Source organism: Salvelinus fontinalis, unplaced genomic scaffold (assembly GCF_029448725.1).
Source record: "Salvelinus fontinalis isolate EN_2023a unplaced genomic scaffold, ASM2944872v1 scaffold_0027, whole genome shotgun sequence".
Classification (NCBI taxonomy): domain Eukaryota; kingdom Metazoa; phylum Chordata; class Actinopteri; order Salmoniformes; family Salmonidae; genus Salvelinus; species Salvelinus fontinalis.
The window spans coordinates 535,812-562,221 of record NW_026600236.1 but is presented as its reverse complement, the minus strand read 5'-3'; the positions used below and the strand labels follow the sequence as shown (position 1 = coordinate 562,221).

The window sequence follows — 26,410 nt, the reverse complement described above, 5'->3', positions numbered from 1 at the left end:
CAAACGGTTTCTTAAAATACATATTTTTATATACTGATACATATCTTTTTATTTTCTTTACATTAAGAACAATCAAATGTTTCAATTCCTCAGGCTACAAACACAAATCTATCACGTCATGATCTTATGCTATTCTCTCATGCTCTTTACAGAATGTAGATTGACAAAATAATCCAGAAAGTTGATATAGATCTGGTATAAACTCTTATATAATGGTTCTTCAACCTCAGCCAGAAGGATCTGACGTTTTTTTTTTTTTTTTAATGAGAGCTTAATCTGGAGCTGTCTCTTTGTTCAGTTGTTTTAATCAGCAGCTTGGGTGTAGGGGAGCTGGAGCTGCTGTGGAACCCATTACTGGAACTCTTAGAACCTGGACAGAACGCAACAGCGGCAATATAATGGTTAGAACCTAATATCTGCTCTTGTGTCTCAAAATACATAATTTAGTGTCATTCTCGTCAGTGGATAACATTAAATAGAGTACATTTACTGATGTATTATTTCAGTAGTACCTACAGTATTCTACTTACTGTAGTTGGACACTGACTGGATGTTGAGAATAGATTGATGTCCAATCCTGAGAGAAAAATAGATACAAGTGTTCTGCTTCAGTGTGTGAAGATGGCAGATAATACTTTTCACACATTGTTCGGTCCTTGTTTAGAACCTCAACCTATAGACACCATACATACTGTGTAATGTGTATCTATAATAATACCTGTCCTCCTCTCCCTCCATACATGTCCTCCTCTCCCTCCATACATGTCCTCCTCTCCCTCCATACCTAACCCCCCCATACCTGTCCTCCTCTCTCTCCATACCTGTCCTCTTCCTCCTCCATACCTGTCATCCTCTCCCTCCATACCGAACCCACCCCCCTCCATACCTGTCCTCTTCCTCCTCCAAACCTGTCCTCCTCCAAACCTGTCCTCCTCCATACCTGTCCTCCTCTCCCTCCATACCTGTCCTCCTCTCCCTCCATACCTGTCCTCCTCTCCCTCCTTACCTACCCCCCCCTCCATACCTGTCCTCCTCTCCCTCCATACATGTCCTCCTCTCCCTCCATACCTGTCCTCCTCTCCCTCCATACCTGTCCTCCTCTCCCTCCTTACCTACCCCCCCTCCATATCTGTCCTCCTCTCCCTCCATACCTGTCCTCCTCTCCCTCAACACCTGTCCTCCTCTCCCTCCATACCTACCCCCCCTCCATACATGTCCTCCTCTCTCTCCATACCTACCCCCCTCCATACCTGTCCTCCTCTCCCTCCATACCTGTCCTCCTCTCCCTCCATACCTATCCCCCTCCATACCTGTCCTCCTCTCCCTCCATACCTACCCCCCCCACCATACCTGTCCTCCTCTCCCTCCATACCTACCCCCCCCTCCATACATGTCCTCCTCTCCCTCCATACCTAACCCCCCCTCCATACATGTCCTCCTCTCCCTCCTTACCTACCCCCCCCCCTCCATACATGTCCTCCTCTCCCTCCATACATGTCCTCCTCTCCCTCCATACATGTCCTCCTCTCCCTCCATACCTAACCCCCCCCCCCCCCCTCCATACCTGTCCTCCTCTCCCTCCAGTAATTTTCTGTAGGTGGCTATCTCTATGTCCAGGGCCAGCTTGACATTCATCAGGTCCTGGTACTCTCTGAGCTGTCTGGCCATGTCCTGCTTGGCCCTCTGCAGAGCATCATCCAGATCTCTGATCCTGGACTTAGCCTCCTTCACAGCCAGCTCCCCGCGGCCCTCAGTCTCAGCTATCTGGTCCTCCAGGTTGGCTCGCTACATGATAGATAGGTAGAGTTAGAGTTAGGTTAGGTTAGAGACAGCCACTTCCACAGCCAGCTCCCCCCCCGGCCCCTCAGCCTCGGCTATCTGGTCCTCCAGGTTGGCTCGCTACATGATAGATAGGTAGAGTCAGAGTTAGGTTAGGTTAGAGACAGCCACTTCCACAGCCAGCTCCCCCCCGGCCCCGGCCCCTCAGCCTTGGTTATCTGGTTCACCAGGTTGGCACGCCATGGGACATCAACACCAGAGTTAGGCTGCATTAAGTCCATGGCAGTACTTGCTTGCTTAAGCCTCATCACACCGAATGGCATATATACGGTCTTAGCGGCAACACTCCATGGCATAGCTGCTGAATCTTTTATCCCACAAAGTAGATCCCATCCCATACAACAGGGTGCTGCATCCATAGTTTTGTTTGATATTACTGTGCCTCAAAGCGGTCCGAACCATAAGTGAACTGAGTTGAATAAGTGAACGAACTACCTGTCGTTTGACAGCTTCTATCTCACTCTGCAGACGGCCGATCAAGCGGTTGATTTCTGCTATCTCTCCCTTGGTGTTTCTCAGCTCGTCTCCGTACTGCGTGGCCTGGATGGCCATCTGGTTAAACTGAGGGAAAATAACAACATGCATTACTTAAAGGTCCTGAGACCACTTCTCTTGTAGCTTGGCTACCAGTCTGTTTAGCTAACCTTCCACTCATTGTACTGTGTCATATGCCAAAGATATATGTTTAGCATGACAAAGAGTGGGAAAGGAGTGGAATGATAGCTAATCAGACTGACAGCCAGGCTAGACCAAGGAGTGGAATGATAGCTAAGCAGACTGGTAGCCAGGCTAGACCAAGGAGTGGAATGATAGGAATGATAGCTCTTTCACCATCTTCCAACTATCTGCCGGACTGCTTTGAGTGGGATATGTTTCTTTCACATTGTCCTTTTACTGTAGCATGGTTCCAGCAACAATGGCTCGGTAGTGTGAAAAGGCTATCGATTTCAATGTAGTAAGACTTTAAAAAATCCTCTTTTTAACCACTTAAATCCTAGAATAGTCAACTGTTGTTCACCTTGGATCTGTACCACGTCTCAGCCTCCTCTCGGCTTTTGGTAGCAATGTCTTCGTACTGAGCCTTGACGTCAGCCACTATCTGGTCCATGTTGAGGTCTCGACTGTTGTCCATCTGCACCACCACAGAAGTGTCCCTGATGCTGGTCTGCAGCTCACGCAGCTCCTGGATGGAAACAAACATTCTAACAGTGTGTTCATACATTTTTTTAGTATGTGTATGTGATCCTTGCCCGGATTTGAACCGACCACCTTCCACCAACTGCCTGCGCCATACAGGGCAAGTTGTGTAATTGTATTGCATTGTAATGTATTGTAATGTATTGTATTGTAATGTATTGTATTGTAATATATTGTATTGTAATATATTGTATTGTATTTTACTATATTGTATTGTAATATATTGACTTGTATTGTATTGTAATATATTGTATTGTATTGTAATATATTGTATTGCAATATTTTGTATTTTAATATATTGTATTGTATTGTACTATATTGTATTGTAATATATTGTATTGTAATATTATGTGCTGTATTGTACTATATTGTATGGTAATATTTTGTGTTATAATATATTGTATTGTATTGTAATATATTGTATTGTAATATATTGTATTGCAATATATGGTATTGTATTGTAATATATTGCAATGTAATATATTGCAATTTATTGTAATATATTGAAATATATTGTATTGTATTGTAATATATTATATTGTATTGTATTGTAATATATTGTATTGTATTGTATTGTAATATATTGTATTGTATTGTAATATATTGTATTGTATTCTATTGTATTGTAATATATTGTATTGTAATATATTTTATTGTATTGTAACATATTGTATTGCAATATATTGTAATGTATTGTAATATATTGTATTGTATTGTAATATATTGTATTGTATTGTAATATATTGTATTGTAATATATTGTATTGTATTGTAACATATTGTATTGCAATATATTGTAATGTATTGTAATATATTTTATTGTATTGTATTGTATTGTAAAATATTGTAATGTATTGTATTGTAATATATTGTATTGTATTGTAATATATTGTACTGTATTGGTAATATATTGTAATGTATTATATTGTCATATTTTGTATTGTGTTGTAATGTATTGTATTGTATTGTAATGTATTGTAATATATTGTAATGTATTGTAATGTATTGGTAATATATTGTAATATATTGTATTGTAATATATTGTACTGTATTGGTAATATATTGTAATGTATTATATTGTCATATATTGTATTGTATTGTAATGTATTGTGTTGTATTGTAATATATTGTACTGTATTGTAATATATTGTATTGTAATGTAATGTATTGTTTTGTAATATATTATAATGTATTGTATTGTAATATATTATATTGTTTTGTAATATGTTGTACTCTATTGGTAATATATTGTAATGTATTGTATTGTAATATATTGTATTGTAATCTATTGTATTGTAATATATTGTACTGTAAAGTACTGTGTTGTAATATATTGTACTGTAATATATTGTATTGTAATATATTGTATTGTACTGTATTGTACTGTATTGTAATATATTGTACTGTATTGTAATATATTGTACTGTAATATATTGTATTGTAATGTAATGTATTGTATTGTATTGTAATGTAATGTATTGTATTGTAATATATTGTACTGTATTGGTAATATATTGTAATGTATTGTATTGTAATATATTGTTAGTGTAATATATTGTATTGTATTGTAATACAGGAAATACAGTAATGACCTTACCTCCTCATAGATGGACCTGAGGAAGTTTATCTCATCAGTCAGAGCTCCCCCCTTGTTTTCCAGGTCTGCCTTCACCAGGTATGCTGAGTCCACATCCTGAAAGGACAACAAACTGTAGTTACTCGTTGGCTAGCACTTTAGAGCATTGGGTCAGTAACCAAGAGGTCGCTGGTTTGAATCCATGAGCCGACTAGGTGAAACATCTGCCGATGTGCCCTTGAGCAAGGCACTTAATCCTAATTGATCTGGATAAGAGCGTCTGCTAAACGACTCAAATGTAACTACCACTGTTTGTCGAAACATACCAGGAGCAATTTAGACGGATTGCAAAGTTTCATTGCAAAGTTATTAGGTTGAAATTGGCTTTGATCGTGGCCGGTTGAGATTTTCTCTGTCTCCCCTATACACCGCACGCTCAGTTCTTGTTCAGTGGCGATATGATATCTTACGAGCTTAACGTTTTTTTTCATCTCGTAGAAGGTGGGGCAGGTTTGCTCATACTAGCTATTGTTGTCGCTGTCTCGCTGTGTCCTTTTCACCTGCAGTGCTTGTTCATTAAACTTAACCTCACTCCCATGGTGCTGCAGTGTATCGCTGATTACAACATCAAGTTGATGTCATAGTATGGTGTTGTGTCCATAAAGTAGTCCAAAAGGCATGTAATGTTGATCTTCAGAGACTACACCATTAAAACACCAATCAGGTATCACTGAGGAAACGTGATGTTCTCACCTTTTTCAGGATCACAAATTCATTCTCCAGATTGTTTCTCTTGTTGATCTCATCTTCGTATCTAGGTCAGAAGAACAGGTGACAAGATATTGAATTAGGTCATGGAAGTAAGGTTCTGGCATCCATCATTTAGGGTTTAATAAATAGGTTGGCTCTGTCTCAATTGCTTACAAATCTGTTTAAGGCTATTGAGACTTTTTGTGTTTGAAGTCCCCCACCAGCCCCTGCATGTTCCTCAGCTCTCCAGACAGACAGACAGACAGAGACAGACAGACAGACAGACAGACAGACCCCTACTTGTGTTTGAAGTCCTCCACCAGACCCTGCATGTTCCTCAGCTCTAAAGACAGACAGACAGACAGACAGACAGACAGACAGACTCCTACTTGTGTTTGAAGTCCTCCACCAGCCCCTGCATGTTCCTCAGCTCTACAGACAGACAGACAGACAGACAGACAGACAGACAGACAGACAGACAGACAGACTCCTACTTGTGTTTGAAGTCCTCCACCAGCCCCTGCATGTTCCTCAGCTCTACAGAAAGACAGACAGACAGACAGACAGACAGACAGACAGACAGACAGACAGACTCCTACTTGTGTTTGAAGTCCTCCACCAGACCCTGCATGTTCCTCAGCTCTCCGTCCAGCTTGGTCTTGTCGTTGTTGACCACGTCCATCTGGCGGCGGAGGTTGGCCATGTAGGCCTCGAACAGCGGCTCGATGTTGGAGCGGCCCGTCTGCTTACCGTGCAGCAGATCAAACTTAGTCTCTAACACCTTATTCTGCTGCTCCAGGAAACACACCTAAAAGGGAGGAGAGAGAGAAGCCCGTAGCTGATGAAATAGTCGCAACAGTCCAAGCATCGGGAGGAAGATGTTGAGTGTAGTCTACTATACATACACATTGTAGCAACTTTAATAGAGACCTTGGTACAACACTTTGTCTTGGTTATACACCTCTTGGTGTAATGGCTTAAATCTGGACCGACAGTCGCAGGGACCTGGGTCCAAGTCCTGGTTGGACTAGCCACCTCAAATTGCTACAATATTTTGTCTTGACATGTCATTGATGCCCTTTACCTTCCAGCATGTTTTCTGCAGTAATGTACGGGCTTGGAGTGAACTGTTTAATTAATAGACCTTTGAAGCAATCAGAAGCAATCTGAAGAAATCTCCCAGACTTTTTAAATATCAGCTGTGCTGAGTAGATGGATAACAACAGTGTTTGTATGTTACGTTAATTATTCTGGTTTTAACGGCTACAACTGACTGAGATCTCTCTAGGATCTATTTCACGCATAAGGTCTCACTATTCTCTTCGTATTGTCCGTCTGCGATCAACACAAAAGCTCCCTTCCTAAACACTTCAGGGAATTTTCCGGTCTTGGATGATCACACCACGTCTGACCTGTTTTTATCAGGTTACCACCGAGCTGAGAGAAATAGGACATAGTACTTTATATGTATTTGACTTGTTATTTGATGTCTTTAAATGTATTTGACTTGTTATTTGATGTCTTTAAATGTATTTTACTTGTTATTTAACGTCTTTAAATGGGCTTTGCATTCCAAGTGAATCACACCCTTAGGGCATTATTTGTGTCAAAATATCTCAGGTCCAGGCTACCTGTTGAGAGGAATAGGAGCTTGTTATTACAGGAAATCCAGAGCTGTAGAGCTGATGATCCGTAGCGTAGAACAGACACAAAGCCTCTATTGTGACTCTGTTACCCACTCCGTGAGAAAGGGGAATTGTAATGTAAGCTGTGTGTCAGTGACCACGGCTGTGAAACAGCAGGTGACTTTGTTTTCATGGGTTAGCTCAAGTCAAACTGATATCCGCATTTCCATCGATCCCAGAGTCCAATGGCTGAGAGCTTTAAACGACCAAAACACGTACTGTGCTGATGTTGTTTCCAGAGGCAGTTTGGAAGTCGGTAGTGAGTGTTGCAACCGAGGGCAGATCATTTTTTACGTGTTACGCGCTTCAGCACTCGGCGGTCCTGTTCGGTGAGCTTGTGTGACCTACCACTTCGCAGCTGAGCCGTTGTTGCTCCTAGACGTTTACACTTTACAATAACAGCACTTACAGTTGACCGGGGCAGGGCAGACATTTGACTAACTGACTTGTTGGAAAGGAAGCATTCTATGACGCTGTCACATTGAAAGTCACTGAGCTCTTCAGTACGGGCCATTCTACTGCCAGTGTTTGTCTATGGAGATTGCATGGCCGTGTGCTCGATTTTATGCACCTGTCAGCAACGGGTGTGGCTGAAATAGCCAAATCCACTAATTTGAAGTGGTGTCCACATACTTTTGTATGTATATATATATATATATATATATATATATATATATATATATATATATATATATATATATATATATATATGTATATATATATATGTAAAACAGGTTTACTGCTGTGTGGCACCCCCAATTCTCATACAAATACTGTAGGTGTACATTTGCATTTCAGACCCATATTACATACCTACAACGTCTGCACCTGTGCTTGAACCCAATTAGTCAACTAAGACAGGTCTATATGGGCCAAAGACTGAATACTCATAAACTGTAAGTCAGGTTTACCCCTGAACCTCAGCTCCAATACTCCTACAAACCAGGTTTACCCCTGAACCTCAGCTCCAGTACTCCTACAAACCAGGTCTACCCCTGCACCTCAGCTCCAGTACTCCTACAAACCAGGTCTACCCCTGCACCTCAGCTCCAGTACTCCTACAAACCAGGTCTACCCCTGCACCTCAGCTCCAGTACTCCTACAAACCAGGACGACGCCTGAACCTCAGCTCCAATACTCCTACAAACCAGGACGACGCCTGAACCTCAGCTCCAATACTCCTTCAAATCAAATCAAATGTATTTATATAGCCCTTCTTACATCAGCTGATATCTCAAAGTGCTGTACAGAAACCCAGCCTAAAACCCCAAACAGCAAACCAGGACTACCCCTGCACCTCAGCTCCAGTACTCCTACAAACCAGGTCTACACCTTTGACTGTGTCCCAATACTAATATAACCCAGATCAATGCCTGCATATCTCAGCCCATACGAACCAGGATTCCACCTATGGCTACATGTCCCAATACTCTGACAAACCAGGTCTACCCTTGTGCAAGAAATACTAAACAAACCTACTGACATTAAATATTTGTTAAGTTATTACACTAATTCAGTTTATGGGTCTATACATGGCCAATTATGGGTCTATACTGAAATAACACAATATGATGTTTTACAGTCAAAATCCCTATTTCAAACATAAAGGCTAATGGATGATGGTAAAGATCATTTTGATCAAGTGTATCCATAACCCAACTCAACTCCAATCTACTGAGAACATTACTAATCTGCTGTTGAATACGGACTTCTGGTGTCAAATTTATCTGTAAAAGTACACCTTGTATGATGTATGCTTGTGACCATTTTGAGAAATCATATGAAACGTCTATGATTCATAATAGACAACTTTAATAATGCATAATTTAAAATAAATATCTCACTATTGTGATCAATGGGATTGAATGGGTTATTGTTGCAATGCATGTGAAAACAGACACAGATGGCAATCACTTTGTTTGTTCTCCCTTTTCCAGGCTGGCTAAAACCAAACTAGCTTTCGCTCCTTTTGTAGCTGCTTCAAAAGACAATAAATCAGTGCCATCTATGATGATGACTAAAACCAAAGTAGCTTGTGTAGTAGGGGCTCCTGAGTGGCGCAGCGGTCTAAGGCTCTGCATCTCAGTCCTAGAGGTGTCACTACAGACACCCTGGTTCGATTCCAGGCTGTATCACTCACAACAAGCCGTGATTGGCAGTCCCATAGGGCGGCGCACAATTGGCCCAGCGTCGTCCGGGTTAGGGTTTGGCCGTCATTGTAAATAAGAATTTGTTCTTAACTGACTTGCATAGTTAAATAAAAGAAAAAATAAAACATTAATTGAATGACTGTATTGGGCAAGCAATCAAAGCAGTATGCTAGTATAGACATTGGGATGTGACCTAATAATTCTCAGCGATGACTACATACCTTATCGATGAAGGATGCGAATCGGTTGTTGAGGCCCTTGATCTGCTCTTTCTCATGGATACGTGTCACCTGTATGTTGGGGTCGATCTCCAGGTTAAGGGGGGCCAGCAGGCTCCTGTTGACAGAGACTGAGTGGAAAGGACTGCTGTGGTGGCCGTTTGAGCCCCCCGCGTACAGAGAGCTGCTACCCAGGGACATGCCACTGAAGCCCCCGCTGTGTCTCCGCACAGAACCACTGGAGCTGCTGATACGCTTGGACCTCAGGCTCATGGTGGAAGGAGAGACGGAGAGGTGGAGGGAGAGTCACAGACAGAGAGGTGAAGACGTGTGAGAGTCACAGATGGAGAGATGGAGACGCGTGAGAGTCACAGATAGAGATGGACACGTGAGAATCACAGATGGAGAGATGGAGATGCGTGAGAATCACAGACGGAGATGAGCGAGAATGAAAGTGATAGTGCAGAAGAGGACAGGACAGCAGCGGGGCTATCTGACCTCAGTGAGTTGTCTCAGGTGTTCTGCCCCCCTTATAAACTCCTCGTCCTCAGAGTGGGGGTGGTTATGTTATTCTCACTGCAGAACCAGTTAAACACCCCATTCAGCTCTCTCCTCTTCATGGCCCCACACTGCCTGGCTCGGTGCCTCCTCTCCCCCACCTCTCTCTCTCCCTCTCTCAATTTCAATTCAAAGGACTTTATTGGCATGGGAAATATACATTTATATTGACAAAGCAAGTTAAATCGATAATAAACAAAAGTGAAATAAAAAATGTACAGTAAACATTAAAGAGACATTTCAAATGTCATATGTTTATATACAGTGTAATAATGATGTGCAAACAGTTAAAGTATAAAAGGGAAAATAAATAAACATAAATATGGGTTGTATTTACAATGGTATTCACTGGGAACCCTCTCTCCCCCCTCTTTCTGCCCCCTCTCTCTCTCTCCTACCTCTCCTCCCTCTCTATTTTCTCTCTCCCTCTCCTCTCTCTCTCCTCCCCCTCTCTCCCTCTCCTCCCTCTCTATTTTCTCTCTCCCTCTCCTCTCTCTATCTCCTCTCTCTCTCTCCCTCTCCTCCCCCTCCATCCCTCTCCTCCCTCTCTATTTTCTCTCTCCCTCTCCTCTCTCTCTCTCTCCCTCTCCTCCTCCTCTCTCCCTCTCCTCTCTCTCGGTCTCTCTCTCTCCCTCTCTTCTCTCTCTCGCTCTCTCTCTCATCCCCCTCTCTTCTCTCTCTCTCTCCCTCTCCTCTCTCTCCTCCCCCTCTCCTCCCTCCTTCCAGCTACAGAGCACAACAGCACTTTTTTGTTGTGATTAGCTATGACTCATTGATTACTTCTTAAGTTCACTATTTCTGGCTACAATCATTTCTGTTTTGTCATATAAACTCAAAATAAAAAGAAACGTCCTCTCACTGTCAACTGCATTTATTTTCATCAAATTTAACATGTGTAAATATTTGTAGGAACATAACAAGATTCAACAACTGAGACATAAACTGAACAAGTTCCACAGACATGTGACTAACAGAAATGGAATAATGTGTCCCTGAACAAAAGTAACAGTCAGTATCTGGTGTGGCCACCAGCTGCATTAAGTACTGCTGTGCATCTCCTCCTCATGGACTGCACCAGATTTGCCAGTTCTTGCTTTGAGATGTTACCCCACTCATCTACCAAGGCACCTGCAAGTTCCCTGACATTTCTAGAGGGAATGGCCCTAGCCCTCACCCTCTGATCCAACAGGTCCAAGACGTGCTCAATGGGATTGAGATCCGGGCTCTTCGCTGGCCATGGCAGAACACTGACATTCCTGTCTTGCAGGAAATCACGCACAGAACGAGCAGTATGGCTGGTGGCATTGGCATGCTGGAGGGTCATGTCAGGATAAGCCTGCAGGAAGGGTACCACATGAGGGAGGAGGATGTCTTCCCTGTAACGCAGGGCGTTGAGATTGCCTGCAATGAAAACAAGCTCAGTCTGATGATGCTGTGACACACCGCCCCAGACCATGACGGACCCTCCACCTCCAAATCGGTCCCTCTCCAGAGTACAGGCCTCGGTGTAACGCTGATTCCTTCGACGATAAACGCGAATCCGACCATCACCTTTGGTGTGACAAAACCGTGACTCGTCAGTGAAGAGCACTTTTTGCCAGTCCTGTCTGGTCCAGCGACGATGGGTTTGTGCCCATAGTCAACGTTGTTGCTGGTGATGTCTGGTGAGAACCTGCCTTACAACAGGCCTACAAGCCCTCAGTCCAGCCACTCTCAGCTTATTGCGGACAGTCTGAGCACTGATGGAGGGATTGTGCGTTCCTGGTATATCTCAGGCAGTTGTTGTTGCCATCCTGTACCTGTCCTGCAGGTGTGATGTTCGGATGTACCGATCCTGTGCAGGTGTTGTTACATGTGGTCTGCCACTACGAGGACGATCAGCTGTCCGTCCTTCTCCCTGTAGTGCTGTCTTAGGCGTGTCACAGTACGGACATTGCAATTTATTGCCCTGGCCACAGATGTGCAGGGATCCATGGCATCTTTCTTTTGGTGTTTTTCAGAGTCGGTAGAAAGGCCTCTTTAGTGTCCTAAGTTTTCATAACTGTGACCTTCATTGCCTACCGTCTGTAAGCTGTTAGTGTCTTAACGACCGTTCCACAGGTGCATGTTCATTAATTGTTTATGGTGCATTGAATAAGCATTGGAAACAGTGTTTAAACCCTTTACAATGAAGATCTGTGAAGTTAATTCGATTTTTACGAATTATCTTTGAAAGACAGGGTCCTGAAAAAGGGATGTTTCTTTTTTTATATCTCATTAGTTATAACGAGTTTATATCTCATATTATATTAGATATTAGACCAGATAGTAACCAGTAACCAGATTGTCTTTCTGAGCTGAGTGTGTAAACAGGTTCGTCCTTTGCGGACCGGCCCACAATTCCGTGGTAACTCCTGGGAGAAACGGTGTCATCTCTCTCCATCCTGCTGTAGAGTGTCTGCTGTAGTACATTACAGTACACCATATGCAGCATTGTCAACCACCAGAAGTGTGGTTAGAATACACTCACAAACCGTTTTAAGCCCTGTAGCTGCAGCAGTTTCACACTGTGTTGTTAGGACTACCTCTGAACACTGTGTTGTTAGAACTACCTCTGAACACTGTATTGTTAGCCAGTTGATATTTTTTTGTGACCTATTTTTATGTTGAAAATATATTTTATAATGAAGATAAACAGACAACTTGGATTGGTTTACTTAGGAAATGTTTTTTTGTAAAATATTTCCTGCATAGAAGATTGCATGTAGGTCTTTATTAAATAAAGCACTTGAAACATTTGAAACAGAAACAGAAACAGATTTACATAGTTAGAATATAATTTTTTATATAAATCATGTTTTGGCATTTCTAGGCTTGTTCTGACTTCCCCTTGAACTTTCTCACAAGTCTTTTCTTCTTCCGTGGTGTTGGGTTTACACTGAGAGACTCTACTTCCTCTATCTCTTTTTCCTCTTTCTTCTGTGGTACAGTTTCAGCCGTCGCCAGCTCCACCTCTACAGGGTAGTGGTCACTGATACTCAAAGCCTGCATCAATGGAGGGAGTGAAATATTTATGAAGTAAGGGATTAGCTAAAAACACACAACAACAAAAAACCTCAACGGAGAATCTCAATTGAAAATGTTTTTAGTCCAAGATGGAAAACAGATGGCTGAAAGATGAAATATGACGTACCATAGCTTCAGATAAGTCAAAGGCTTTGTGGTAGTTGAAGGGCTTGGCTGAGTTGGGGACCATCGCCTTCAACATGTTATCCCCGTACATCACAATCCTGATAGGACGCAAAGGAAACAAAAATATTCCACAATGGCTAAAGAAATTACATGATGATATGTGTCTTCAGAGGTCCTGTTTGCAATATTGAACATATATATATTTTTAAACTTTGCTTCACAGTTAACCATTAATTTCATAGGGTTCTTTTGGATACCATTTTTGAGAAAGGATTATGAGAAATTGAGAAAGGACTATAATTGTACCTTATTTGATGTATTTGATCCAATTCATAACCTTTTTGTCGTACACCATGAGTCTATAGCCTATTTGGAGTAGGTCTACCTGTCGTAGGTGTGGTCGTTGCTTGTGTTGGCTGTGGTGTCCACATCATCTCCAATCACCCAGTGGAACTTCTTGTCACTGCGAATACGGATTTTTGTCATGCCTTTCTTGGTGACATAACTTCCGTCCGCATTGAAATCGCCCAGGATCATGATGTTCTGCCAGAGACACAAACAGTATTTCTATGAAGAAAAATTTTCGTTTTTTTAAATAATACAAATTTTAAAAGGAAAATAATAGAGAATATACAAAATTACTTCTATATTCTCTTGATTTTAAGCTAAATCCTGTCAACAATGATATGATGTTGTGATAAAAAAGTGGCTAACACTTTTTAAGGTGCACGTTAGCTATTAATTTGTACTGTATAAGTGTGTATATAAGTAGCCAATAAGGCCTTTATTATGTCTTATTAGTCATATATTATACCTTAATTAAGTTATTTTTTTTTATCAAACAGTATAAGTCACAGCTTACTTAATAACCTCATTGTTGGCCATGATAAAGTATTTAATAAAGAGCAAGTTACACAAGAAACAGACTCTTAGCCTGTCTAGGATGAGAGTGCCGCTAGCGGCACTCCCCCCCCCCCCCCCCCCCCCACTGAAAAGGCAGAGCCGCGAAATTCAAAAAAAATTTTTTTTTTAAATATTTAACTTTCACACATTAAAGTCCAATACAGCTAATGAAAGACACAGATCTTGTGAATCCAGCCAACATGTCCGATTTTTAAAAAAAAAATTCATCAGATGACAGTCTGATAACATATTTATGGTATGGGATAGGTTTTGTTAGAAAAAAGTGCATATTTCAGGTAGATGGCATAGGTTACAATTGCACCCACCGTCACAAATGGACTAGAAGAACTACATTGAGCAACGTGTTTACCTACTTACTAATCATCAAACATTTCGTAAAAATACACAGCATACACTAATCGAAAGACACAGATCCTGTGAATACAGACAATATTTCAGATTTTCTAAGTGTCTTACAGCGAAAACACAATAAATCGTTATATTAGCATAGCACATAGCACATAGCAGCCCAGCATTGATTCTAGCCAAAGTGAGCGATAAAAGTCAACATCGCCAAAATATATTAATTTTTTCACTAACCTTCTCAGAATTCTTCAGATGACACTCCTGTAACATCATATTACACAATCCATATAGAGTTTGATCGAAAATGTTTATATTTAGCCACCAAAATCATGGTTAGACAATGTGATATGTAGCAAAGCTGGTGAGAAAATGTCCGTGCGCCACTTAGACAGTGATCTACTCTTATACATAAATACTCATAAACGTGACTAAAAAATATAGGGTGGACAGGGATTGATAGACAATTTAATTCTTAATACAATCGCGGAATTACATTTTTTAAATTATCCTTACTTTTCAATACAGTTTGCGCCAAGCGAAGCTACGTCAAAAAACATGGCGTCCTAAGCCACTAACATTTTTCGACAGAAACACGATTTATCATAATAAAAATGTCCTACTTTGAGCTGTTCTTCCATCAGTATCTTGGGCAAAGGATCCTTTCTTGGGTCCAATCGTCTTTTGGTGGAAAGCTGTCCTCTTGCCATGTGGAAATGCCAACTGCGTTCGGGATGAACTGGAAGCGTGCCCAGCAATTCAGAGCGTTTCAGAAATAAATGTCCCAAAATCGCACTAAACGGATATAAATTGCTATAAAACGCTTTAAATTAACTACCTTATGATGTTTTTAACTCCCATAACGAGTAGAAACATGACCCGAGTAATATTACTCCCTCCACTAATGCTTGGAACAGGCGCGGGTCGGTGTCCTCTAGGCGCATGACGCAGCTCCAAAAGAGTGACTAGTCTCAGGGTTTTTTCATTTGTAGTGCCTGTGAACGCGCAATCGACCCCATTCAAATCGTCATCACGTAAAGGCATCCAGGGGAAGACGTAAGCAGTGTCCGTATACTCATAGCAATAACTGTGCCTTTTTAACTGACTCCAGATCAGGGGCCAAAATTTCTGAAATCTGACTCCATGTCAGGGAAACTGCTGTAGAATGGGCTCTGTTCCACTTAGAGACAAAATTTCAACTCCTATAGAAACTATAGACTGTTTTCTATCCAATAATAATAATAATATGCATATTGTACGATCAAGGATTTTGTGGGAAGCCGTTTCAAAAATTACACGATTAGCATAAATAGTCACAACAGCGCCCCCATCCTCAACAGTTAATAAAGGTTCTCAATGTGGAACTACATTTACATTTTACATTTTAGTCATTTAGCAGACGCTCTTATCCAGAGCGACTTACAGTAGAGTGCATACATTTTATTACATTATTATTTTTATTTTTTTTACATACTGAGACAAGGATATCCCTACCGGCCAAACCCTCCCTACCGGCCAAACCCTCCCTAACCCGGACGACGCTATGCCAATTGTGCGTCGCCCCACGGATCTCCCGGTTGCGGCCGGCTGCGACAGAGCCTGGGCGCGAACCCAGCCCAGCCTGGGCGCGAACCCAGAGACTCTGGTGGCGCAGCTAGCACTGCGATGCAGTGCCCTAGACCACTGCGCCACCCGGGAGTAGTAACTAATAAGGTTGTAGTACCGCAATAGGCGTTCCCTGTTCTAAAGCGTTATCTTTCGTTACACTTTAGAATAGGGAACACATTTTATGTACTATGTCCTTATTAGTCCCACATTGAGACACCTTACTAAGAACATTGTTCCTGTGTGACTTGCTCTTTATTAAATACTAATATGTCTTTATTATGGCTAACGAGGAAGTTATTAAGGATTTCACCAGTAGCACATGACAATGTTTGAATAAGAAAACACTTAATTAAGGTATAATATATGACTAATAAGACATAATAAATAGCTTATTAGCTACTTATATACACACTTTTAAACTACAAATTAGTGGCAACTATTTGTACCTAAAAATAAAGTGTCAGTGAACCTTAACTTTCAGAATACACATTAGATACTATGCCTGAAAAGAGGCACCAAAGAGCAAGTTACACAAGAAACTGACTCTTAGTAAGCGTTCTCAATGTGGAACTAATAAGGTCATAGTATCTCAATAGGTGTTCCCTGTTCTAAAGCGTTATCTTTCGTTACACTTTAGAATAGGTAACCAAGGTGAGCATTAGTGAGTAACCCTACATCCGTCTTCCATTTCTTCTTCACTACTTTGACGACGTCGTACAGCTCATCCAATTCCTTCACAGAGTCTTCGGGCTTTGTGTGCACCGGGATCAACACGAGGTCTTTCAGCACTATGGGATGTAAAAGCAATCATGTCATATCCTGAAAGTAAATTGTCCTAGGACCCAACCCCAGGTCTACTGTGAACAGTCTGGAGTAGGTATCATAGGAGTTAGGAGTTATTCCTGACCACATCACCTGATCAGAGCAAAAAAATATCTGCCAGAGTTACATGTGTTGGGTTCTAATTCTCAGAGTAATAAACTCCACGGACATTATGAAAGCTTAACCAAGTGTTATTCTTCCCAGAGGATCAATACAGCTGCATGAGTCAAAACATGTTTCCACCAACACAAGTATATAAACTCCAGTTTAGATGCACTCCTCCTTCTCTCCAACCCTGACATCTGTTTTTGTTCGACAGGAAGACGAAGTGATACGGCTAATAAACCATTCCTCCTCCCTTAAGGGGATCAGACCTGATGCCTAATCCAAAGCTCTCCACCCGTATCCCCTATAGCAATCCTGTGACTTCGTCCCATATACCCAGCACATTCCAAAGCCATCTGGCTCCTACAGATAACCATTATCTTCTGATGTAACAACCAGTCTCTATCACTCCTCAGATACTGTAGTATTACCTCAGACAGGTGAAACAGGGCTCTCTAGTGAAGACATTACTTTAATACTACCTGTATTTAGACAGGTGAAACAGGGCTCTCTAGTGAAGACATTACAATAATACTACCTGTATGGAGACAGGTGAAGCGGAGGATGTAGGGCTCTCTAGTGAAGACATTACTTTAATACTACCTGTATTGAGACAGGTGAAACAGGGCTCTCTAGTGAAGACATTACTTTAATACTACCTGTATGGAGACAGGTGAAACAGGGCTCTCTAGTGAAGACATTACTTTAATACTACCTGTATTTAGACAGGTGAAACAGGGCTCTCTAGTGAAGACATTACTTTAATACTACCTGTATGGAGACAGGTGAAGCGGAGGATGTAGGGCTCTCTAGTGAAGACATTACAATAATACTACCTGTATTTAGACAGGTGAAACAGGGCTCTCTAGTGAAGACATTACAATAATACTACCTGTATGGAGACAGGTGAAGCGGAGGATGTAGGGCTCTCTAGTGAAGACATTACTTTAATAATACCTGTATGGAGACAGGTGAAACAGGGCTCTCTAGTGAAGACATTACAATAATACTACCTGTATGGAGACAGGTGAAACAGGGCTCTCTAGTGAAGACATTACTTTAATACTACCTGTATGGAGACAGGTGAAGCGGAGGATGTAGGGCTCTCTAGCGAAGGCGTCCTCATCTCCCACCTGGTTGTCCTTATACTGATAGCTGTCAGTCAGCTTCACATGGTCCTCTCTGGCACCAACAATACATGAGGCATCTGTCATCTTACAGCTGATCACGTTCATCTACAGGGCCCGTATTCATAAAGTGTCCCCTGAGTAGGAATGCTGATCTCGGATCAGGTTCCCCTTGCTGTTTATGTACACGTGTTCATTATTATCTAAAAGGATCCGTTCATTTCAGATCTTAGATAAGCCTCAATGTGAAGTGAAATCGGATTTTGTTGTCTTTAATTTTTATTTTCTCGTACTCTACTTCTCATCCTCCCACGTTCTCATTTACAGCAACGACCCGGTGGAATAGTTACAGGGGAGAGGAGGGGGAGATGAATGAGCCAATTGTAAGCTTGTCAAACAACACATTGTGTCAGTACCTGTAGAGGAAGACAAACTGTTCCTTGTAGGTGTCGCGCCCCAATCTGGAACTCTTCACCATGGTGTAGGGATGCTTCTTATTGGCCCTGCCAAAAGGATATAACACATATTATAAACTGGGTGGTTCCAACCGTGAATGCTGATTGGCTGACAGCCATGATATATCAGACTGTATACCACGGGTATGACAACGCTTTTGTTTTTTACTGCTCTAATTACGTTGGTAACCAGTTTATAATAGCAATAAGGCACCTCGTGAGTTTGTGGTATATGGCCAATATACCACGGCTAAGGGCTGTATCCAGGCTATCTGCGTTGCGTGGTGCCTAAGAACAGCCCTTAGACGTGGTATATTGGTCATATATCACACCCCCTGGTGACTTATTGCTTAAATGCCTTTTTCTTCAGTGGCATGGGTTACAACAGTAAGGTATTAATCACTGTATTATATTGATGTGGATATATGACATTGTATACAGGAGAATTGCTAGGGATCCAGGTATTATTGTATGTTTTAGAACAGAGATTAAGAAAATACTTTGTGGTAGCACACCTTGTGTCATTCAGCTCTTTAAGGAACGTTGTCATGGCCTGGCCAGTCCTATCAACCACTTCTAGGATCAAGAAGACACTGTAGCGGGACACAATCTGGCCATATGGAATAGAATGGAATGAATTAAATAGAATATAACGACAGACACAAAGTTAAATAATAAGTATGAAATGAGAATGTGAATGTATTTCCAGAACAATGAGAGAATAATCACCTTGATGAGATATTGCAGGACGTTCTTATCAGCCACTTTCCTTCTGCCCAATCTTCTGACGTTGAAGGACGCCACCTTCATGATTGCTTCGGGTAATAGAGCAGTTATTATACATCTTAGGAGTTGGTATAGAGTCTTGTCTATAAACTGTCTGTATATGTCAGTCAAGATGATTTGTAAAAAAACAAACAGTTAATTCACACCAAAAAAACATTTTATTTGTGCAGTATATGTTTACATTCTCTTACCATACAAAAAGAGATTAGACTTCCTGACGTTTTATGGTAGAAATGATCTGGTAGAAATAATTTGCTATTATAGCCCCCCACAAAGTGTTGATCGGAGTCCGGGTCAGTCCTGGTCATTTAATTCCGCTGTAAATTGTCAATAGATATCAGACCAAAATGCTTTAAAAAGACAGAAAGGAGAACACTAGCCTAGCAGACTTGTCTGACCTCAAGAAGAGCGGAAGCCTCAAAACATCTGACATATGCATACAGCTGCTTCCTGTGCAGTCTCACGGCAGTTTTTCACACGAAGAACATCAACATGAAATATTATGCAAATATTATGAAAATTATGCAAATCTCTTTTGCTCCGTTTTTTTTTTGTGTTGGTACAAAATAATAGATATTGCAAACAATTTTATATGACATTTACTCAAAGAAGATTATTGAATAAGGTTGATTGATAATAGTTTCATATTTAGTCTATTTGAACCGTATATAACTTTTTAATTAATCAAATTCATTACCGTGTTATGATGATGTACCCAGGAGCCGAAGGATGCTCTGATGCTTTTAGTAAACAGCAGAAATCCGCTTCAGAGAGAACATTGTATGGCCTGAACTGCACGATATAACCATCTCTCTCCCTGTATACCTAGGTTGTGGCTAAAGCTTTATTAACATATCACTTCCTGTATCTGAAGAACAGTTTGTGGTGTTGATGTTATCTATGTGTTTGCATATTTTCTTCCCATTTCCTTATCACAGTGACATTTGTGTCACTTTACACACGAACACCGTGCTGTCTGATTCACTCAGGCAGGCCACATTCTTCCTAACCGCTTGGTTGTGAAATGTGTAAATATATGACTTAGTTACTTACCAGACCAGTTCTATATAGCGCACCTAAAATGTATTTGAGATAGTGACCATGTTATTATTGGATCTAGAGTTATCTATAGTGTTGGGAACCTGTCATCTGGTCCCAGTGTATCCAGGGCCCCTAATTCTATTATTTATTAGGGGGCAGCCTCCCCCCACCACTCCTTCCATATTTTGTTCATGTTTATTAAACAGGATAGAGAGACAGATAAGAGGAGAGAGTTTTCTGAAATAGCAGTGGGCTGGATTTAAATCCATGCTGCAGAAGGTCAGAGGGACAGGTCAGAGGGACAGGTCAGAGGGACAGCTCAGAGGGACAGCTCAGAGGGACAGGTCAGGGGGACAGGTCAGAGGGACAGGTCAGAGGGACAGGTCAGAGGGACTGGTCAGGGGGACAGGTCAGAGGGACAGGTCAGAGGGACAGGTCAGAGGGACTGGTCAGAGGGACAGGTCAGAGGGACTGGTCAGGGGGACAGGTCAGAGGGACAGGTCAGGGGGACAGGTCAGGGGGACAGGTCAGAGGGACAGGTCAGAGGGACTGGTCAGAGGGACAGGTCAGAGGGACAGGTCAGAGGGACAGGTCAGAGGGACAGGTCAGGGGGACAGGTCAGAGGGACAGGTCAGAGGGACAGGTCAGAGGGACTGTAGGCTATAGGTGTTAGAGAGGCCATTAACACCACCAGACCACCAAACTAAACCGCGAGGCCCCCATTTCTTTTGGCCCCTCTGGTCAACAGGGCACATTTCCAACATGTCATGAACAGGAAAGCCTAACATGTGCAAAAAAATGTATAACAATAAATGTAAACAGGCCCTAAAAAATATTATTTTGTAATGTTGGTGTGTTGTTTTGTTGTAATTTTCAGTGAAGGATAAAAAGCTCTAAGCCTTTCCTGACTTTTACGGTTTATACACTATAGTACATAGCAGAGACATCTAGAGATGTCATCTCTGACAGGATAGCCCTGGGGGTACAGAATACTGTATAACCACAGTATGTATCTGGAATAGGTATTTCTCATCTGTCATCCTGGGTAGTCTATGAGTAGCTCAGAAGTTACTGTAAATCTGAGTGGTGATGGCAGGCCTGGAATTTTGTGACTTTAGAGGCAAGACCATTTGGCTTTTAAGAGGTGCCCAATCTGCCAGGGCACCAACGCCATCTGCCAGGGCACCAACGCCATCTGCTAAGGCACCAACGCCATCTGCTAAGGCACCAACGCCATCTGCTAAGGCACCAACGCCATTTACCAAAATAGCAAATTAAATTGATTTGATAACCGAACAACACCAATAACTAATTAGCCTACATGCCAAATTTGAGGTGATAGCCTATGTGTATTGGCTATAGTCTGTCAATACAATCAATCAAATGTATTTATAAAGCCCTTCTTACATCAGCTGATGTCACAAAGTGCTGTACAGAAACACAGCCTAAAACCCCAAACAGCAAGCAATGCAGGTGTAGAAGCACGGTGGCTAGGAAAAACTCCCTAGAAAGGCCAAAACCTAGGAAGAAACCTAGAGAGGAACCAGGTTCTGAATGGTGGCCAGTCCTCTTTTGGCTGTGCCGGGTGGAGATTATAACAGAACGTGGCCAAGATGTTCAAATGTTCACAGGTGACCAGCAGGGTCAAATAATAATAATCACAGTGGTTGTCGAGGGTGCAGCAAGTCAACACCTCAGGAGTAAATGTCAGTTGGCTTTTCATAGCCGATCATTCAGAGTATCTCTACTGCTCCTGCTGTCTCTACCACTCCTGCTGTCTCTATCACTCCTGCTGTCTCTACCACTCCTGCTCTACCACTCCTGCTGTCTCTACCACTCCTGCTGTCTCTACAGACCGATGCTGACGGGAGAAATGTAGCCAAACTTTAGTACATAGGCTAAACGCCAGTCATGTTTAACCAATATAATGTAGGTTGTATAATTAATATTAACATTAAAAGGCTTGATTCTGTCAAACTCAAGGCACCTCTCATTGAGTAACTCAAGTTGAAGGGTCGACCGGGGTACTGCAGGTTGCCATTAGCAACTAAATGATCCTTATAACTTCTTCTGTGTGGGATTTTAAAATAATCAGTTCAAGGACATACATCTGGTTTATTAGAAGCAATTTCTCCGCAACGCAGAGTGCCTGGATACAGCCCTTAGTCGTGGTATATTGGCCATATATCACAAACCCCAGAGGTGACTTATTGCTATTATAAACTGGTTACCAACGTAATTAGAGCAGTAAAAATAAATGCTTTGTCATACCAGTGATATACGGTCCGAGTAAACCATGGCTGTCTGCCAATCAGCATTCAGGGTTGGAACCACCCAGTTTATAATATGTGTTATATCCTTTTGGCAGGGCCAACAAGAAGCATTCCTACACCATGGTGAAGAGTTCCAGATTGGGGCGCGACACCTACAAGGAACAGTTTGTCTTCCTCTACAGGTACTGACACAATGTGTTGTTAGACAACTTTATCCGATTTCACTTACATTGAGGCTTATCTAAGATCTGATTTGGAGGGTTTACACAAATATCTCAATTTTTCCACACACTATAATGAGGGATCCTGTTTTCTGCTAACAATGCCTGCAGTACCGTGGTCGGCCTTGAACTTCCATGGCTTTCAATGAGAGGAGGCAGACGTTTTAAGCAGTGAAACCTGATTTGAGAAGACTAATGTCCTGCTCACATGCTAGTTGGAACTCAGAAATGTCCGAGTTGCTAACTGGTTGAAATCGGCAGGTGTTTAGTTACAACCACCACGTGTTTAGTTACAACCACCACGTGTTTAGCTACAACCACCATGTGTTTAGTTACAACCAGCACGTGTTTAGTTACAACCACCACGTGTTTAGTTACAACCACCACGTGTTTAGTTACAACCACCACGTGTTTAGCTACAACCACCATGTGTTTAGCTACAACCACCACGTGTTTAGCTACAACCACCATGTGTTTAGTTACAACCACCATGTGTTTAGTTACAACCACCACGTGTTTAGTTACAACCACCATGTGTTTAGTTACAACCACCACGTGTTTAGTTACAACCACCACGTGTTTAGTTACAACCACCACGTGTTTAGTTACAACCACCACGTCTTTAGTTACAACCACCATGTGTTTAGTTACAACCACCATGTGTTTAGTTACAACCACCACGTGTTTAGTTACAACCAGCATGTGTTTAGTTACAACCAGCACGTGTTTAGTTACAACCAGCACGTGTTTAGTTACAACCACCACGTGTTTAGTTACAACCACCACGTGTTTAGTTACAACCAGCATGTGTTTAGTTACAACCAGCATGTGTTTAGTTACAACCAGCATGTGTTTAGCTACAACCAGCATGTGTTTAGTTACAACCACCACGTGTTTAGTTACAACCAGCACGTGTTTAGCTACAACCAGCATGTGTTTAGTTACAACCACCACGTGTTTAGTTACAACCACCACGTGTTTAGCTACAACCAGCACGTGTTTAGCTACCTGTACTGAACCATACTGTACTGAACTATACTCTACTGTACTGTACTGAACTACACTCTACTCATGTTTACTGTACTTGAGTTTCTTATAATTCACTGGGTCTATGTTCTTACAATAAATATTTTTTATATTAATCACCAGCCTTGCTATTTTCAATGTTGCTGATATTTAATTGGGTCAAGGTGTACAGAACATAAACGCAGCTGTCTGGTATCTAACTTATTCCTGTGGGTTTTTAGTTGCAGGAAAGTTAACTTCCCTTTTTTAACTCTTACATTTTTTACTCTAACTTGCAGATGCATGTTTGGGGATCCCGAGTGGCGCAGTGGTCTAAGGCACTGCATCTCAGTGCTTGAGGCGTCACTACAGACACCCTGGTTTGAATCCAGGCTGTATCACAACTGGCCGTGATTGGGAGTCACACAGGGTGGTGCACAATTGGCCCAGCATTGTCCGAGTTTGGCCCGTGTAGGCCGTCATTGTAAATAAGAATTTGTTCTTAACTGACTTGCCTAGTTAAATAAGGTTTAAATAAAGTAATCTCCAATTATAAGTGTTTAAAGAATTACAGCCCTAAACTGCAGCTGTGCATTAAGCTCTGCCTGTTGGTTGCAATTGACCCAAGTAGGCTGGCTATTCAACTTGTTTCAGTTTAGGCTTGCTTGTTTGATCAACTAGTAGTTTATGATAGTTTTACATGAATGTTGATTATTATATTTTTTGGGCAAGATTTCAGACCCACAGAGCCATGCTATCCTTGTTAAGGTATAGTATGATTGTATACCTGATCTTCTATTTATTTATTTATTTAATTTCACCTTTATTTAACCAGGAAGGCCAGTTGAGAACAAGTTCTCATTTACAACTGCGACCTGGCCAAGATAAAGCAAAGCAGTGTGACACAAACAACCACACAGAGTTACACATAAACAAATCATAAAAATCTTATAATCACCTTTAAGAAAAATTAGGCAAAACTATCCTCAAAACAAAAATGTTGTCCTGCAGATAAACAGACACAGGAATGAATGAACATGTTCTCCTCCCCCTTCCTTTTGTCCATTCAGATTGCGTGCCGCTATGACATCATAGGGATTCTGGAGGTGGTGGACGTGAGCGGCGCTTCAGGGAAAAATGTTCCTGAAGGATTTAAATGAGTCAAGTGATTTCTCTCAAGGTGGGTAGTTTCCTAGTAGCGATTTGAATGGTCGTATCAGGGTGCAGTAGCCGGATGTTTTTCCAGACCACGAGACACTATAAATACATAAATAAAACCTCCTTGTCAGGTCAGGAAAACTCCTGGTCCTACATGATAATAATGATTCATTTACAAGTGTGTCATTTGATCTTGTGTTCTTGTCCAAATAGGTCCAATAAGAAGCAACACTACACTTTGAAAATCAGCACTCGTCTGGGAAGAAACAGATACAAGGAGCAGTTTATGTTTCTGTACAGGTACAAATCAAACCCATGGTCAACCTTACCCTCATGAACCTCTATCTGATGTCAAACATATTTTTCATTGTGATCTGATTCAATGCTATTAAATGTATTGCATTGTTTGTTCTGAAAAGGGATGATTTGGTGGACTTGGTCGGCGCCTGGCAACGAGTACAACCAGGCTGAAGATGTGGATACCTTCGCCAGGGATCCGTCCATTCTCCTCTTTAAATGTCTCAACACTGGTAAGGGGCACAGGAGCACTGGAATTTAGCGTGATCCATCCATATGCCATTTGATTTAGCAAAGCATATGAAAGTGAATGGTAAACCGACAGGTGGAGATTAAAGCAGAGAATAAAAGTCCATCCATAAACAGATGAAATATTGACTTCTCATCTCTTCCTGGGTTTCTCAACACTAGAGGACTTGGTACTGAACCCAGTGCACACCAAGCCTGAGAACTCAAGAGAAGGAGCTAGATGAGCTTTATGATCTTCCTGGAAATTAAAAATAAATGGAAGATGGATGTAAGTTCTGAGATTAGCCATTGACAGAGCTGGTTTAGAAAGTGGACCTACATGAGCCTTTGACAAGTAAAATACAAAACCAGCCACATCTTGATTGCAAGATAACTCTTGTGTGAGAATAACATTGATTTATGAACAAACTGCTCTCATAAAAACACTATCCTCATTCTGGATGACAAGTAAATACATTTGTGTAATGTTTCTCTTGTATCATAACTTTATGATCCTAGGTGACTTTAACGCAGACAGGTCCTATGTTTCTAACATGAAAACATCTGCAGTGACAAAAAATGTCCACTGGCTGATTAAAGATGACTGATACCACAACAAACACAGGCAACGAGAACACTTGACAGGTGGCTCACTGATTTATGAACATGTCTGAAAATGGACAATCGCCTATGGAGATAACGTGCACTTTTTTGTTGTATTGTTAAAATGTCTTAAGTATTATAAAACACATTTACTTGTGTAATATGACTGCTGACTTGGTCTGATCCACAGATTACATGCTTTACACCATCGTTCCAAACTATTCTGCTTTCAGAAGGCATATGTGCTTTCTAAAAAAGATGGAATTAGACAA

At 41.5% G+C, this 26,410-nt stretch overlaps 2 protein-coding genes across 2 annotated transcripts; both read right to left on the bottom strand.

Annotated features, from left to right (window-relative positions):
* Nucleotides 1–21: 21 nt before the first annotated feature.
* Nucleotides 22–9,947, bottom strand: LOC129842246 (keratin, type II cytoskeletal 8-like). The gene is made up of 9 exons (XM_055910720.1): nucleotides 9,418–9,947; nucleotides 5,961–6,169; nucleotides 5,365–5,425; nucleotides 4,633–4,728; nucleotides 2,858–3,022; nucleotides 2,275–2,400; nucleotides 1,565–1,785; nucleotides 531–577; nucleotides 22–370 (listed from the first exon to the last, which is right to left on the bottom strand). The coding sequence occupies exons 1-9, from the start codon at nucleotides 9,685–9,687 to the stop codon at nucleotides 261–263; spliced, it is 1,305 nt and encodes a 434-aa protein (XP_055766695.1). The 5' UTR covers nucleotides 9,688–9,947; the 3' UTR covers nucleotides 22–260.
* A 2,755-nt stretch (nucleotides 9,948–12,702) lies between these two features.
* On the bottom strand, nucleotides 12,703–20,135 carry LOC129842256 (deoxyribonuclease-1-like). The gene is made up of 10 exons (XM_055910734.1): nucleotides 20,010–20,135; nucleotides 19,504–19,629; nucleotides 19,256–19,341; nucleotides 19,042–19,136; nucleotides 18,488–18,574; nucleotides 18,014–18,126; nucleotides 16,693–16,805; nucleotides 13,529–13,686; nucleotides 13,145–13,241; nucleotides 12,703–12,996 (listed from the first exon to the last, which is right to left on the bottom strand). The coding sequence occupies exons 3-10, from the start codon at nucleotides 19,334–19,336 to the stop codon at nucleotides 12,820–12,822; spliced, it is 921 nt and encodes a 306-aa protein (XP_055766709.1). The 5' UTR covers nucleotides 19,337–19,341; nucleotides 19,504–19,629; nucleotides 20,010–20,135; the 3' UTR covers nucleotides 12,703–12,819.
* Nucleotides 20,136–26,410: the final 6,275 nt, after the last annotated feature.

Excerpts from the sequence above, each read along its gene's own strand:
- LOC129842246 (XM_055910720.1), bottom strand. The coding sequence starts at position 9,687 with ATGAGCCTGAGGTCCAAGCGTATCAGCAGCTCCAGTGGTTCTGTGCGG. Across the intron at positions 3,023-4,632 it reads TCAGGTCCATCTATGAGGAG|GAGCTGCGTGAGCTGCAGAC; the intron begins GTAAGGTCATTA and ends GTTTCCATCCAG. Across the intron at positions 1,786-2,274 it reads TAGAAGCTGTCAAACGACAG|CGAGCCAACCTGGAGGACCA; the intron begins GTAGTTCGTTCA and ends TCTATCATGTAG.
- LOC129842256 (XM_055910734.1), bottom strand. The coding sequence starts at position 19,336 with ATGAAGGTGGCGTCCTTCAACGTCAGAAGATTGGGCAGAAGGAAAGTG. Across the intron at positions 13,242-13,528 it reads AACGACCACACCTACGACAG|GATTGTGATGTACGGGGATA; the intron begins GTAGACCTACTC and ends GCGTCCTATCAG. Across the intron at positions 12,997-13,144 it reads TTGACTTATCTGAAGCTATG|GCTTTGAGTATCAGTGACCA; the intron begins GTACGTCATATT and ends CCATTGATGCAG.